Raw genomic sequence first — 13,315 nt, 5'->3', positions numbered from 1 at the left:
TAATATCCCCCCACACTGCCTCTCTCCAAAATATCCCCCCAAACTGCCCCTTTGTGTAATATCCGCCCACACTGCAACTCTCCAAAGTATCCCCCCAAACTGCCCCACTATATACTATCTCTCCGACAAAATATCCCTACACAACCCCTCTCCATAATGTCGCCCCACATACTGTCCCTTTTCATACCTCCCCCAAAGTGTCTCTTTACAAGTCCCCCACACCCTACTGCCCCTCACTTTACTATTCCCCCTTTGAAAATATTACAGGTTATATGGTAATGAAAAAGCTTCTACATGTTCCAGTGATTCTGAGAACATTTTTTCGTACACATTGTACTTTATGTCAGCGGTAAATTTAGGTCAATTTGTCTTGCATTTTTTTAATGAATTTTGTTTAATGAACATTTTGAAAGATTAGCAATTTTCAAGCTTTGAAAACTTAAACCCTTAAGCCAGGTAGTCATACCAGACAAGTAAGGAAATTCACAGCATTTCGAATATGTCTACTTGACGTCATTTTTCACGTGTCCTTTTATTTTTTAGGATGTTAGAAGGGCTAAAATTTTTACTTTTTCATTTTTTTAAAGGAGATTTACAAGTCCTATTTTTTACTGACCTATTCAGTTTTGAAGTGACTTTGAGGGGCCTCTGTGTTAGAAAAGCCCCAAAGGCGATACCTTGTTGAAAAAAAACTCACTTCTCAAATTATTAAAAACTGTTGTTAAGAACATTTATTCTGGATTTTTCATATTTAACATGCAATTGAAAAGCCTGCAGATTGGTGGGGTCCAGATCCTGACACTCCGGAGAAGTGTGCAGCTCAAAGACGTGACTGACTTGAATGGGGACTTGTTTTTTTTTTGTGGGATAAGTTGAAGCTTTTATTGGGATGCAGAAGATTTTCTTTCCATTTAAAGGCTAGTTTTACATTTATCCTTCTCTCGACGCTATGCGCCTACATCAGGGTTTCCATCTAAATTCCCCAAAAACACATTTCGGACAAAAATGGAACCTATCACTTTAATGAGCCAGATGGAGACACACACTTTGAAATCAATTTGGCCTATGTTCTTTCGGTGTCCATCTTTTTAGGCATGCACACAACTATGGCTGACCATACTTTTGTGCACTAAACACATGCCTAAAACGATGGGACAGAGGAGAGACGGAGTCCAAGGTGACTTCATCTGTCTTATTATAGTGAGTGTTTCCAGCAGAGAATTTGTCTGAATCACGTTTTTCTACAGGAACTATGATGTATGTGCTCATCGTAAAGTTGATGGTTTTAGTGATACCATAACATTGGGCAACCTAACTTTTTTGATGATTTTTTATTCAGATTTTTCAGTCACCGAATGAACAATAGCCAGCAATTCATCATCTGAGGGGCAATGGATGTTGGAATGGTCGTGTGGTCGTGTAACCTCATTGCTTCATTTGAATGGATTGTCCTCTACTGTGTCTGCTCTCCCAGGGCTTTTGTAACATTTTATGTCACGTGAGCCCTGCAGCCAATCAATGTATGATTAATGGGGATCTGATCGTTGTGACCTCCACCCAGTCCCGAATCCTCTTTGCAACTGAAGCCATAGTGTTTGACCACTTCTCCCAGTTGCAAAACTTGGAGCTTGAGGACCTCGATGAAAATTCTTCAGCAAGGCCACCAACTATCAGAAATCTCTCATAGTATCTTTCTACTTATATAAACCAAATAAGATTTTTTGCCCTCCCTTCTGAATCCCTGCACCTACTATCGTTACGCCCCAGACTGCTTCGACAGCCATGAATTCCCAGTGGGGGTCCAAGCGGTAGGACCTCCACTGATCACTCATCAGTCATGTATCCTGTTGATAGGTGATGCATCTTTGTTGGTCGGTAACCCTTTTAGGCTCAAAGTGTTTCTAATTATGTTTTATGGGGTTATCCCCCTGGAAAGATGCACCATTCATCCAACTTATGCCAAAAGAATCTCTTTTTTAGTGCAAAGGTACATAAAGCAGCATATTATTTACATGAGATCCTATGGGTGACGTATGCCCCTTTGTGTTTGGGGGAGATTTTGCCAGTGTACGCGCCACACAGACAGTCCAAACACATGAACCGAGCCTCCAACCTGACGAGAATTTATTGTTAATATCTTTTCAAAGAACCTCGCAGGTTTTGCTTCCCCACCAGCACATGGCTCAGAAACACAGAACAAGAAATCAACAGGGACTTTCAATGTTCCGTACAGATGATGACATAGTAACAGCTCCAGCACACGGGGTGTGAAGAAAATAAATCAATGGCCAATTCCATTTTGTGAACAGATGAGTCTTTCACATCATTATTGAAGATCACAGTTATGTGGTCAGTTTCCCTGCAGTTTCTGAAGATGCAATGACCAGAACAACCTAGGGGCAATTCATATAAGAAAGCACTGACAGATGGATCGGTGACCCCTGATTACGTTATACCTGTGAAGCCATGGCACGGGTGGCTTACCAACCATGGGTAGCCTTCCTGTACACCCAATGTGAAGCACCTGTGCATTGCTTGGAACATGTCTGTGTTTGGTTTAATGCAGGAATGTGTTTAGCAATGTATACAGACCCACGAACACCGCCATGTTTGGATGGAACCATATTAAGTCTTTTATAGAGGTTCCAGGGCAAAAAATGATGCCCGAGACAGAGGTATCCAGCAGCCCATCACCGCATGAGTATCTTTATTTTCAGACTCCACTCCTCAACTTCTTCTTTGTACATCTGGTGCCTGATGGGGCCTGTAGAACAGTTACCAAATTGCTGGTGAGAAGTTGCGTGAAGCTCAAATTCAACAAATTTTTAGATTAAATTATAAAGGTATTTTGGTCTCATCCATTCACATAACATTGCTTGAAAAGCTTAGCTTTTCCAGGTGATCTGCAGACAGGCAGTGATGTTTTTCCTTGTACATCTTTGTTCTTCAGTGTCAGCCTGATGGTTGAGTCATAAACCTTAACATTCGCTAATGTGAGAAAAGCCTTTTGTTGCTTAGAGGTAACCTTGGGTTTTTTGTGATGTTATGGATAATTATGTGTCTTGCTCTCGGAGTGATCATTGTTGGGGAGAGTAATGACAGTCTTGACTTTCCTCCATTTGTACACAATCTGTCTGACTGTGGATTGGTAAAATCCAAACTTGTTAGAGATGTTTTCTGGCATTTTCCAGCCTAATGAACATCAATAACTTTTCTTCTGAGGTCCTCCGAAGTCTTCTTTTTCATGCTATGATACATATCCACAAACATGTTGTACAGATCAAACTTTGATACATCCAAGTCCTTTAAATAAAACAGGTCGCCTACTCACTCCTGATTGTCATCCCATTGATTGAAAACACCAGACTCTTATTTCACTTTCAAATTATCTGCTAAGGTTCACATATTTTTGCCACTCTCAGATTTTTTATTTATAATCAGATGCCTCATTTAAAAAAAAAATAAACATTTAATATTTTGTATTCATTTACTTTATTTTCTTCTATTTACTTTTAGGACTTGTGTGAAAATCTGATGTAGTTTTAGGTAAAATTTTTGTAGAAATATGGAAAATTCTGAAGGATTCGCAAATTTTCAAGCACCACTGTACAATTAGAGGAACACAGAGGTGGAGTATAGGCTCATGGCAGGCTTGGGGTATTGTATTATGGATCCATACGCTATGTATTTTTTAACACGGCTGTCTACAAGAACCCTCCAGGCAAATTCCCAAGTAGCCTAATCGCTACGTTTTTCAGCAAAAATCTGCGTGCGTTTAAAGCCGCTGCAGAAGCCGTTTAAAGCTGCTGCATTTTGTATGTCATTTTCCTTTGGCTTGTGTCATTCGGTGCCATTTTTTGTGCCAAATTCTTCAAAATAGCACACGTGGTTTATGAATTTTGAGTAAAGGCAAAAAAAAATTTTCTCTGTCTTGATCTGTTTTTTTTTTTTTCTTAGCACAAAAAGTCAAAAATCACAAAAGATTCACCGTATTACTGGCATACTCAAAAATATACCAGGTGGGGGACTGGAGTGAAGTTGCACTAATTTTTGACTCACCTGTAGCCGATTGGCGGTCTATGTTACAGTCGCAACTCCCAGACTGACCGCAGGTCTCCTGATCCAAAATAACAGCTTCATACAACTTGTTTATGTTTTTTGTTTGTTGGTGAAAATTTTTGGGAATAAGCTGCAATACCAGACTCAACCTGGGCACAAGAGTGGCGCTGTTTTTTTTTTTTAAATTACTTTTTTTTTTAATTTTATACATTGAAATGGCACAAAATCATAAACCTAATAATAATGATAACATTATGGGATCTCAGCAGGACTGGATTTATCACTACATACAGCCACTTGCCTATAGGCTTTTGCCACTTCATTAATAATAAACTGTCCTTGTTGCCGGTGCTGCTACCTAAACCTTTATAGTCTAATAATTTAATATGTGCCTTAAATCACTATCTGTTTATGAATTCTTTATGAGTCAAGGACCAGGGACATATCAGGCACCCGCGGAAAAATTAATGTCCCACTGATTTCCACTTTACTCTTGTGAATCAAAGGCAATTTTGGTCTTCCGGTCCGTACCCCGCTCCCTAATCATTTCTTTTATAGCTTAGACTTATTCCACTATAGTTAGAGATAAACTGCAATTTTCTATGAAATGGAGCGGAGATAAGATTTTGGGTGCGGGTTGTGATGAGTGGAGGGTTTGCTTGGCGTCTTGGTGCAGCACAGGTCACTTGATGCCACTGTGAACCGTTTTGGGAATTCCCAATGTGACGTAAAATTCATTTTTAGAGCTATGTTCCCGAGCAGCACTTAGCTGGCATTGTCAGCACCGGTTTCCCTTGGTCGAGGCGTGACGAATCTGATGAATACTTGTTTTTACTGCTAGATGTTCCTAGTCTTACCTTACCAAAACAAAGTGTCGGGGTTGAGTCCGCGAGGATCCCATTGTGAGGGTGTAATGGTGTCAACAATGAGTGGGGCACTCTGTAAAGGGTCGCTACATGTGTTTCTGGACACTCTTGAAAGTAAGAGTATATGTACACGTTTAGTTGAGGTGAATCCAAAGAAATGAGCCGGAGTATAAGTTGGTGTGAATGCAAAGTATAAGAGGATGTTCACACCGGCCATTCAACAGACAAAACCTAAGATAGAAGCAAAAGGAGTATAACCCAACCGGTGTCGGACTGGGAAGTCAAGGGCCCACCAGTCACCAACTTCTACTTTTTGACTACATGCAAATGTGACTTTATCCTCAATCACAAATTTATATCGCAACGAACTGGGTAGATTGATTAATGAATAAGATAGTGATTCAAGTATAATTTGCAAAGATCGGGGCCCACCGGAGGATTCTAACGTTCTCCCGTGGGCTAGTCCAAGACTGAACCTAACTGTAAACAAGAAAAAAGCAACAGTGCATATACAGTACAGTACACATCACAGTTTATTTGGTAAGCACTGTTTTTGATCAAAAAAAGCATAAAAGTCATCCAACCACGACAAGGTGTTCCCGCCGGGACAGTCCTATTCTCTAAGCCTCACCCAGAGTCAGCTGACCTCAATGTAGATGGAGGCAGAGCTGGAATAGACACCACGCCACCTGAAAAATTAGAGGTGGCAGGAAAAACGCTGCATAAAATACAGCCATTTTTTACTTGTTTTTACTTGCATTTTTTTTTCCCATTTTGGCTGTGTTCGCGCTTTGTGTTTTTGCTGCTTTTTTTTTTGCAGCTTTTTGTTTTGCAAATTAAAATCTGTTTTTCACAGTACCAGCAAAAGCTATGAGATTTCAGAAATCTCATGCACAGGCTTGCTTTTTTTTTTTTTTCCTGACTGGATTGGAAATCTGCAGCGTGTCAATTCTTCCAGGATTTTTGCAGTATTTTTTTCAGAAAGCAATGAGAAATTGAAAAAAGCTGCAAAAAAAAAAAAAAAACAAGCAGAATTTTGAAAACGATATTAGCGAATAAGACAAACTTCGTATTGTATACAAAGCACGCTTGTAATCCGCACCTAAAAAATGCCGCTTGTGAACATAGCCTTTGAGTGGGTGAAAAACACTGCAAAAACTCTGAAAGAATTGCCATAATGCATAACTAAAAAGAAAAAAAAAATTTGAAAGTTCAAACCTGATGAACTTTGAAAGTTCTACTGAACCAAACTTAGATCATCGCAGATCCCCTATGGCCGGCTGAGTTTAGTTAGGCAGATTAGAAGAGTGATAGTTAGCCTAATCGCTTTTTTTTTTTTTTTGTTTAATAATTGGCGTCTGGTTCCTGGAGATTGCAGGTGTCAGATCATCACAATTTTTTTTTAGGTTAATCAAATTAGGTCCAAGCTGGACATCCTCGTTATAACCCTGCGTGACGGGGTTTACTTTAGTTTTCACATCGTTATCTTTTAATCTGTATTTTCGTCTTTGGATCGGAGAAGTATGGAAGGTATTATGGACAACTTCTTAAAAGAGTTGAATAGTGATTATGAGAATAGAACTTGGTAATACATGTGTGAATGCTGCTGTATTAGAGAGCGTGGGGAACCTGACAGGTTGCCTTTAAAGGGAATCTGTCAACAGGTGTTTGCTCATGGGAGAGCAGCATGGTGTAGGGGCAGAGACCCCGATTCCAGCGATGCATTATTTACTTTACTGGGTGAAGCAGTTTTTATAAAATCCCTGTTTTCTCTGCTGCAGATCTAGCGGTTCTCTGAATGCTGAGCTCTGTATATCCCCGCCCACACCACTGATTGGCAGCTTTCTGTGTACACTGTGCATAGGCAGAAAGCTGCTAGTCAGTGATGGGGGCTATATTCCACAGAGCAGTTGACTAGGAGGCACAAGACAACTAGTCCTGTAGTGATAATCTCCTGATGATAAAAGACTGATTTTATTAAAACAACAGCGCACGGCGCAGTAAGTGACACATTGCTCCAATCAGGGTCTCTATCCCTATATTATGCTGCTCTCAGATTACGTAGCAGAACCTGGTGACAAATTCCCTTTAAAGTGCAGGCTGTCAATTAAAATGTTGGTGGTGTATGCCCTCACTATATAGTGAACTCTGTAGATGCTACCACTCTATGGACTGCCTCAATAACTGGAAGTGAGCAGCTGCAGGGAGAATAAAACTTTGTTTTCTTTTTGCAGCTGCTCCATTAAGCCGGCTATACAGGATATAAACCCTATTTACCTGCAAATTACACCTATATTTGCATTTCTGAATTTGACAGGTTTCTTTTAAACCCTCCCCTGGTACCACCTAGTATTGCCTCAAAACTGCCAGGGTGCCCACTTTTTGGGTAAGGTTTGCCTAATGGGTAAGGTTTGCCTAAACTGGCTCTCAGTGTAGCTGGGTGTGTAGACTTTAGTCATGGGGGCGCTATACCCTTACAGACCACATGATGCCGGTGACTTCGGTTGGCCAGGACCAGACGTTATAGAGTTCAATGAGGGAGACCACCACTCGAAATACTCTATAATTTACTGAACAGTAACGTAGAGAGGACCATGTACAGTGCATAGAGGGTGCAAATCTTCATTGACGTTTCACTTAACACAAACGACTTCTTCATACACATTCATTCTTTCCTCCCTAAACTCACTCGGTTCTACCTCCGTTATTTCTTCTGCCTTCACCACTACTGAGTACAGTACTTCAGGAGCTCCCCTTGTCCCCAATAATAATAATAATCTTTATTTTTATGTAGCGCTAACATATTCCGCAGCGCTTTACAGTTTGCACACATTATCATCGCTGTCCCTGATGGGGCTCACAATCTAAATTCTCTATCAGTATGTCTTTAGAATGTGGGAGGAAACCGGAGTACCCGGAGGAAACCCACGCAAACACGGAGAGAACATACAAACTCTTTGCAGATGTTGTCCTAGGTGGGATTAGAACCCAGGACTCCAGCGCTGCAAGGCTGCAGTGCTAACCACTGCGCCACCGTGCTGCCCGTATAATGCCCAATAATGGTACTACAGTCCAGTAAGCGAGAGTCCTATTTCTTAACCCACGATTTTACATCCTTTCATCCTTGGGGAAGCTACTTATACCACTATGACCATTACTTAGCTTCTCTGCTTGACGACGTCTTGTAACTACCACAATGGGCACTCTCTTCATCTCGCATTTCTTGCTCTGGTTAATCCTGTTACCTCCTTGGCTTGCAAACTCAGGAACGTCCCGCTAGGCCTCCTGCCCGAGATCCCATCTCTGGTAAATCACTCACTCCTTATCAGTTTTCCTCGTCTCTACACTGGGTCACGTTATCTGTTGCCTCAGTCTCCTCTCAAGTCAGGGACACCCAATTCATACAGGTCTGGTCGCAGGTCAGACCATAGGTCTGCTTCTGCCGCACACTGAGTCCTATCTGACTTTCTTACAGGAAACGTCCTTTGTTCCTTCAATTTAGCCCCATCCTCTCTGGGCTAGTCCCAACCATTAACCCTAACTGTCCCTATTAACTGTCTCTCTCGACATCTCTATACACATGAGCACTCAACAAGGACGAGGTCATTTAGGTATTTTGGGAGGGGATAGAGGAGAATCTTCCCTGAAAACAAAAAGATTGGGCTTTGAAAATCCAACTGCCTGATCCTTCTCTCCCCTGACATCATCTGCTGAAGAATGTCATGATCCAGTTCTGAGTTTAGCTGTCTTATCTCTGGACTGGTCATGTGGGAGTTAATCCTCTCTGCCTCACTTTGAAGCTGGCTGAGCTATTTAAGTCCTCTGCAGCCTGTGGGCCAGTGTCAGCTATAGTTCATGCTGCACGGTTTGAGCACCTGACCTGGATACTTGTACTAGTGTTCCTTTTGCCTTTGTCTGCCTGCACCCGTTTATGACTTATTCTGACCTCTGGCTTGTACCCCGACTCCGTCTTACGTCTCACGTTTTGGTTACCACGTTCCCGGTAGGCTCTGACTTCTTGCTTGTCCCCGACAATTCTCTGCTCGCCCCTTCTGTACCGGGCTGCTATCTCCGTGCATGGCCTTGGCTTGTCTGACGTCCGTTTCATTACCTGTAACACCTGTGTTTTTGTTCAGTGTTGCTGCGCTGTGTGTACAACCTCTTTTTCTTAACCAGCACCCCCTGATGGAGGTTGCTTTATACTGCACTGCAGCAGCACATTACAAAGAATTGGCCACGCCACATGATCACTGATCCTGGCCAAATCAGGGGTTTTGTCCGGCTGTTTTCTAATGTGTACTGGGCCTGTAGTGTACATATTCTTACTATGTTTCTTGATAATGGCCCCATTGGCCATAATTGGCCAAGGAGCCCGTTCCTTGCCCGATATATAAGATTTCGGCATCGTTGTGCTCTTCTGATACTGGATGAGATCCCATCCTATTTTATTACTTATTCTTAGTCCTTTACTATCTTTATCGGTGAATATTCCTAGAGGCTCCGAGTTTACTGAAAAACACCAAAAACAACGTCCACTTTGTTCCCGTACGCTCATCCGTCAATCAATATACATTTTTTCCTCTCTCTCATTAACCCTATGTGAAGGCCACAAAGCCATTAAAAGCCTCCAGCTTTAAAATATGACTTTTCTAATGTTTAAGTTGTCACAGAAGCATGAAAGTCACTCATCCGAAGACGGACCCAGAATGTCTAATTTCCTTACAGCACCCAACAATGGACAGAGGAGCCGCCATTCTGGAAACACATAATCATTTAAACCTATGTATTTTCCCCGAGACTGAAATTGCGGAGCTTACGAAGGCGCATGGATGACATTTAATATTTATAACCTTCGGAGTATTTTTTTTGAAAACACCGGGCGTCTGAATATAACAAATTATTTTTTTTTTAATACACATTGAAGACTTTGTTACTAAGGGTTTCTTCCTAATTAAATCCGCCTTGGAAGCCGTGCTCCGGAGAGACGATTTTAACAGTAAAAAAGAGAAGTCGATGTAGATTTTAAATATTTATTATAATAGAGGTAGGTTATAAAAACAGACATTCTGCCTTTCAACACTCTATAATGTCAGATTTAGAGGTTTTGCCTCTGAGTGATTTGCCAGCAGTTGTCAGGGATTTCAAAGCTATCAGTCACCCTCCCATCATGGGATCCAGCCAGACAGTAAAACATTACACCCGTGATTTATTAAACATGAGTTCACAAAAAATATTCTCTTTCTGTTGAAACAAGGTCTTTAGATTTGCACACCTGTTGGTGGAAACTAAGTGATTTTTTTATCTATATTTATTTTAGATTTAAGAACTAAGATTTAGAATTAGGACATTTTTAGTTAAAGCAGAAATAATATGTGAGCTCTCAAAAGATAAGATAATAATAATAATAATAATAATAATAAACAGATACATTTTTAGCATGTGCTACTTCAATGGCTATCCATTTTGCTTACATCCTTTCTTCCTTTTTCCTTTTCTTCTATTTATATCCATCTCATGTCTTTTTATTTTTCTTTTTTTCTATTTAATATTTATCTGTTTATTGATCTACAGGACAGTCTATAAAATAACACTGTAACTTGTATGTGTGTTGATCTGTTGACATGATCTTTGCTGCATATTCCTAAAACTACAATATATTCCTTTCTCACTTTCCTTTTCCTTCTCTCTTTCCTTCTTCCCTTCTCTCCCTCTCTTGCTTTCCTTCTTTCTTTTCTTCTTTTTCTTTCCTTTTCCTTCCTGCTTTCTTTTTCTCTCTTTCTCTTTCTTTCCTTCTTTTTCTTTCTTTCTCTTTTTCTTTCTTTTTCTTCCTTTCTCTCCTTCTCTTTCTTTTTCTCCTCTTTCCTTCTCTCCTCTTTCTTTCCTTCACTCATCCTTCTTTCCCTCTCTCATCCTTCTTTCCTTCTCTCATTCTCTTTCCTTTTCTCCTTCTTTTTCCTTCTCTAGTCTTTAATTTTTTCCTTTTTCTTTCCTTGTCTCATCTTTCTTTCCTTGTCCCCTCTTTCTTTCCTTCTCTCTTCTTTCTTTCCTTGTCTCATCTTTCTTTCCTTGTCTCCTCTTTCTTTCCTTCTCTCTTCTTTCTTTCCTTGTCTCATCTTTCTTTCCTTGTCTCCTCTTTCTTTCCTTCTCTCTTCTTTCTTTCCTTGTCTCATCTTTCTTTTCTTGTTTCCTCTTTCTTTCCTTCTCTCTTCTTTCTTTCCTTGTCTCCTCTTTCTTTCCTTGTCTCCTCTTTCTTTCCTTCTCTCCTCTTTCTTTCCTTGTCTCCTCTTTCTTTCCTTGTCTCCTCTATCTTTCCATCGCTTATCTTTCTTTCTATGTTCCCACTTTCTTTCCTTCTCTGCTCTTTCTTTCCTTGTCTCCCCTCTTTCCATCTCTTATCTTTCTTTCTATGTTCCCTCTTTCTTTCCTTCTCTCTTTCTTTCCTTCTCTCTTTCTTTCCTTCTCTTTCTTTCCTTCTCTCATCTTTCTTTCCTTCTCTCATCTTTCTTTCCTTCTCTCCGCTCTCTTTCGTTCTCTCCTTTTTCTTTCCTTCTCTCCTCTTTCTTTCCTCCTCTATCTACTTTTTTCTTTACTTCCTTCTTTGTTCTTTCTTTCACTTTTTTTCTACCTTGCTAACAATCTTTATCTGTATGTATCTAGCTATTTATCCATTTGTATCTGTCTCTGTCTATCCATCTAACATTTATCAATCTCATACCTATCTATATATCTACCTATGTATCCATTACCTCTATCTATCTCTCATCTTTCTATCTGCATTTCTATATCTACCCACCTATCATAACTATCTCCCATATTTATCTATTCTATATATTCCTATCTACTTTTCTACTTCTTTGTATATTTCAATACATGAATGAAGATAGTAAAATGCTCCATTAAAATAAAGCATAACTTCAATGTTCCGTTCAGGAATGTATCTCTCTGACACTGGGTGATTTGGTTTAAGAGCGCTCACGACAAAACTATGAGGCCTTTCCCCTCCGGTGCTGACCTCTGGAGGTCACTGCTACTAGATCCTAGGACTGGACATTTCAGCCTGTTCTCTTTCTAACCCTTCTAACCCTTAGACAGTTATGTTCCGAGTCTGATGAAGAATGTTCCTGTTTAATACACCATTCCCTGTTCCCAACACAACCACCATCCATCCTGCGTAGAATTTGCTATCATTTACTGGGTATCTGATTGTGGCGTATAATTGGCCACTTTCCTGGGTCTGGATATACTTGCACGCCGGGACTTCATCAATTACGGAGGATGGTGCACGCGTCTGATTGAGTCTGTTATGTAGAGCAGAGAAAAGTGACAAATTGTTGAATAGCAAAAGGTGCGATCGGAATCAAACCACTTAGCCGATTTTCTTTGATTGTAGTTTCTCATCTCCGGAGGCTTCCTCTAAAATGTATGACACATTGTTTTATCTAGAAGAAAGCTGCATGATGTACTACTATAACCACCATTCATGCGGTATTTGTTTTTCTAACCATTCATATATTAAAACATATCAGCTCAGAAATCCGATAAATAACATTCATTGCTTATGTTAGGTGGTGGCGCCATTTATAAAGAACAGACGTAGCTTCTTATTATTATATAAACTTGAAGTCTTTATCGTCAGTTCTTCCCTGTGAATTCATAGGATGCATCATTACGTGCGGATATAACGTTGAGGAAATTGTCAAGTATCACTAGGTGTTATCCATTTATTTTCTGCGTTTTGACACATTAAGGAAACACATCACAAAGTGTCATTTGTCCTCGCGGAGGAGAAAATTGAAATTACTGTGCTGAATATCTCTACCGGTAGGTGGCGCTTAAAAATTCTTTACTAAAAGGCTCGAACCACAGCGATCGCGGCTGTGAGCTCCTCGTGGGCGTGCTTCGCTTCTACAGCACACCCTGTGGTTACGCATGGTATTGCAAGAAAAGTTTACCCAATAAATCAGTATTACACAGTCATCTTGATGCACAAACTTGGGTAAGTAACTCAATGCAATGGGTTAGAGGATAAAAAAACTATGGATACTGATTTAGTCCAAAATGATATAAAGTTTGTACTAAATCAGAATATAGAACAACAGTAAAAATACAGAACAAAATTGTTATCATTTTCTAATTTATGTTTCCAAAGAAGTGGCATAACAACTCCACACACCTGCTGAGACTTATGCACATTTGTCAGATATCGTGCATGTTGCCTATTTGACCAGGACATATGCACGATACCGGCTGATTGTTCACACATCTCGGCAGGTATAGTCAGAAATGAGACGCCCAGGAAGGTGCCAGAGAATCCCTAGAGTGTTCCATATCAAACTATTGGGAGAGACACATTTGCACACAAATATCTTTTCCCCTTTACTATTTTTATT

At 40.3% G+C, this 13,315-nt stretch overlaps 1 protein-coding gene across 1 annotated transcript; it reads right to left on the bottom strand.

Annotated features, from left to right (window-relative positions):
- Nucleotides 1–10,885: 10,885 nt before the first annotated feature.
- Nucleotides 10,886–11,314, bottom strand: LOC138646147 (octapeptide-repeat protein T2-like). The gene has a single exon (XM_069735609.1). The coding sequence runs from the start codon at nt 11,312–11,314 to the stop codon at nt 10,886–10,888; it is 429 nt and encodes a 142-aa protein (XP_069591710.1).
- Between the last annotated feature and the right edge of the window lie 2,001 nt (nt 11,315–13,315).

The sequence above is a fragment of the Ranitomeya imitator genome, chromosome 7, assembly GCF_032444005.1.
Source record: "Ranitomeya imitator isolate aRanImi1 chromosome 7, aRanImi1.pri, whole genome shotgun sequence".
NCBI classification, from domain to species: Eukaryota; Metazoa; Chordata; class Amphibia; order Anura; family Dendrobatidae; genus Ranitomeya; species Ranitomeya imitator.
Note: the sequence above shows the minus strand (reverse complement) of the source record. Positions and strands in the feature narration are given on the sequence as shown.

Coding starts and splice junctions, on each gene's coding strand:
- LOC138646147 (XM_069735609.1), bottom strand. CDS start 11,314: ATGGAAAGAGGGGAGACAAGGAAAGAAAGAGCAGAGAAGGAAAGAAAG.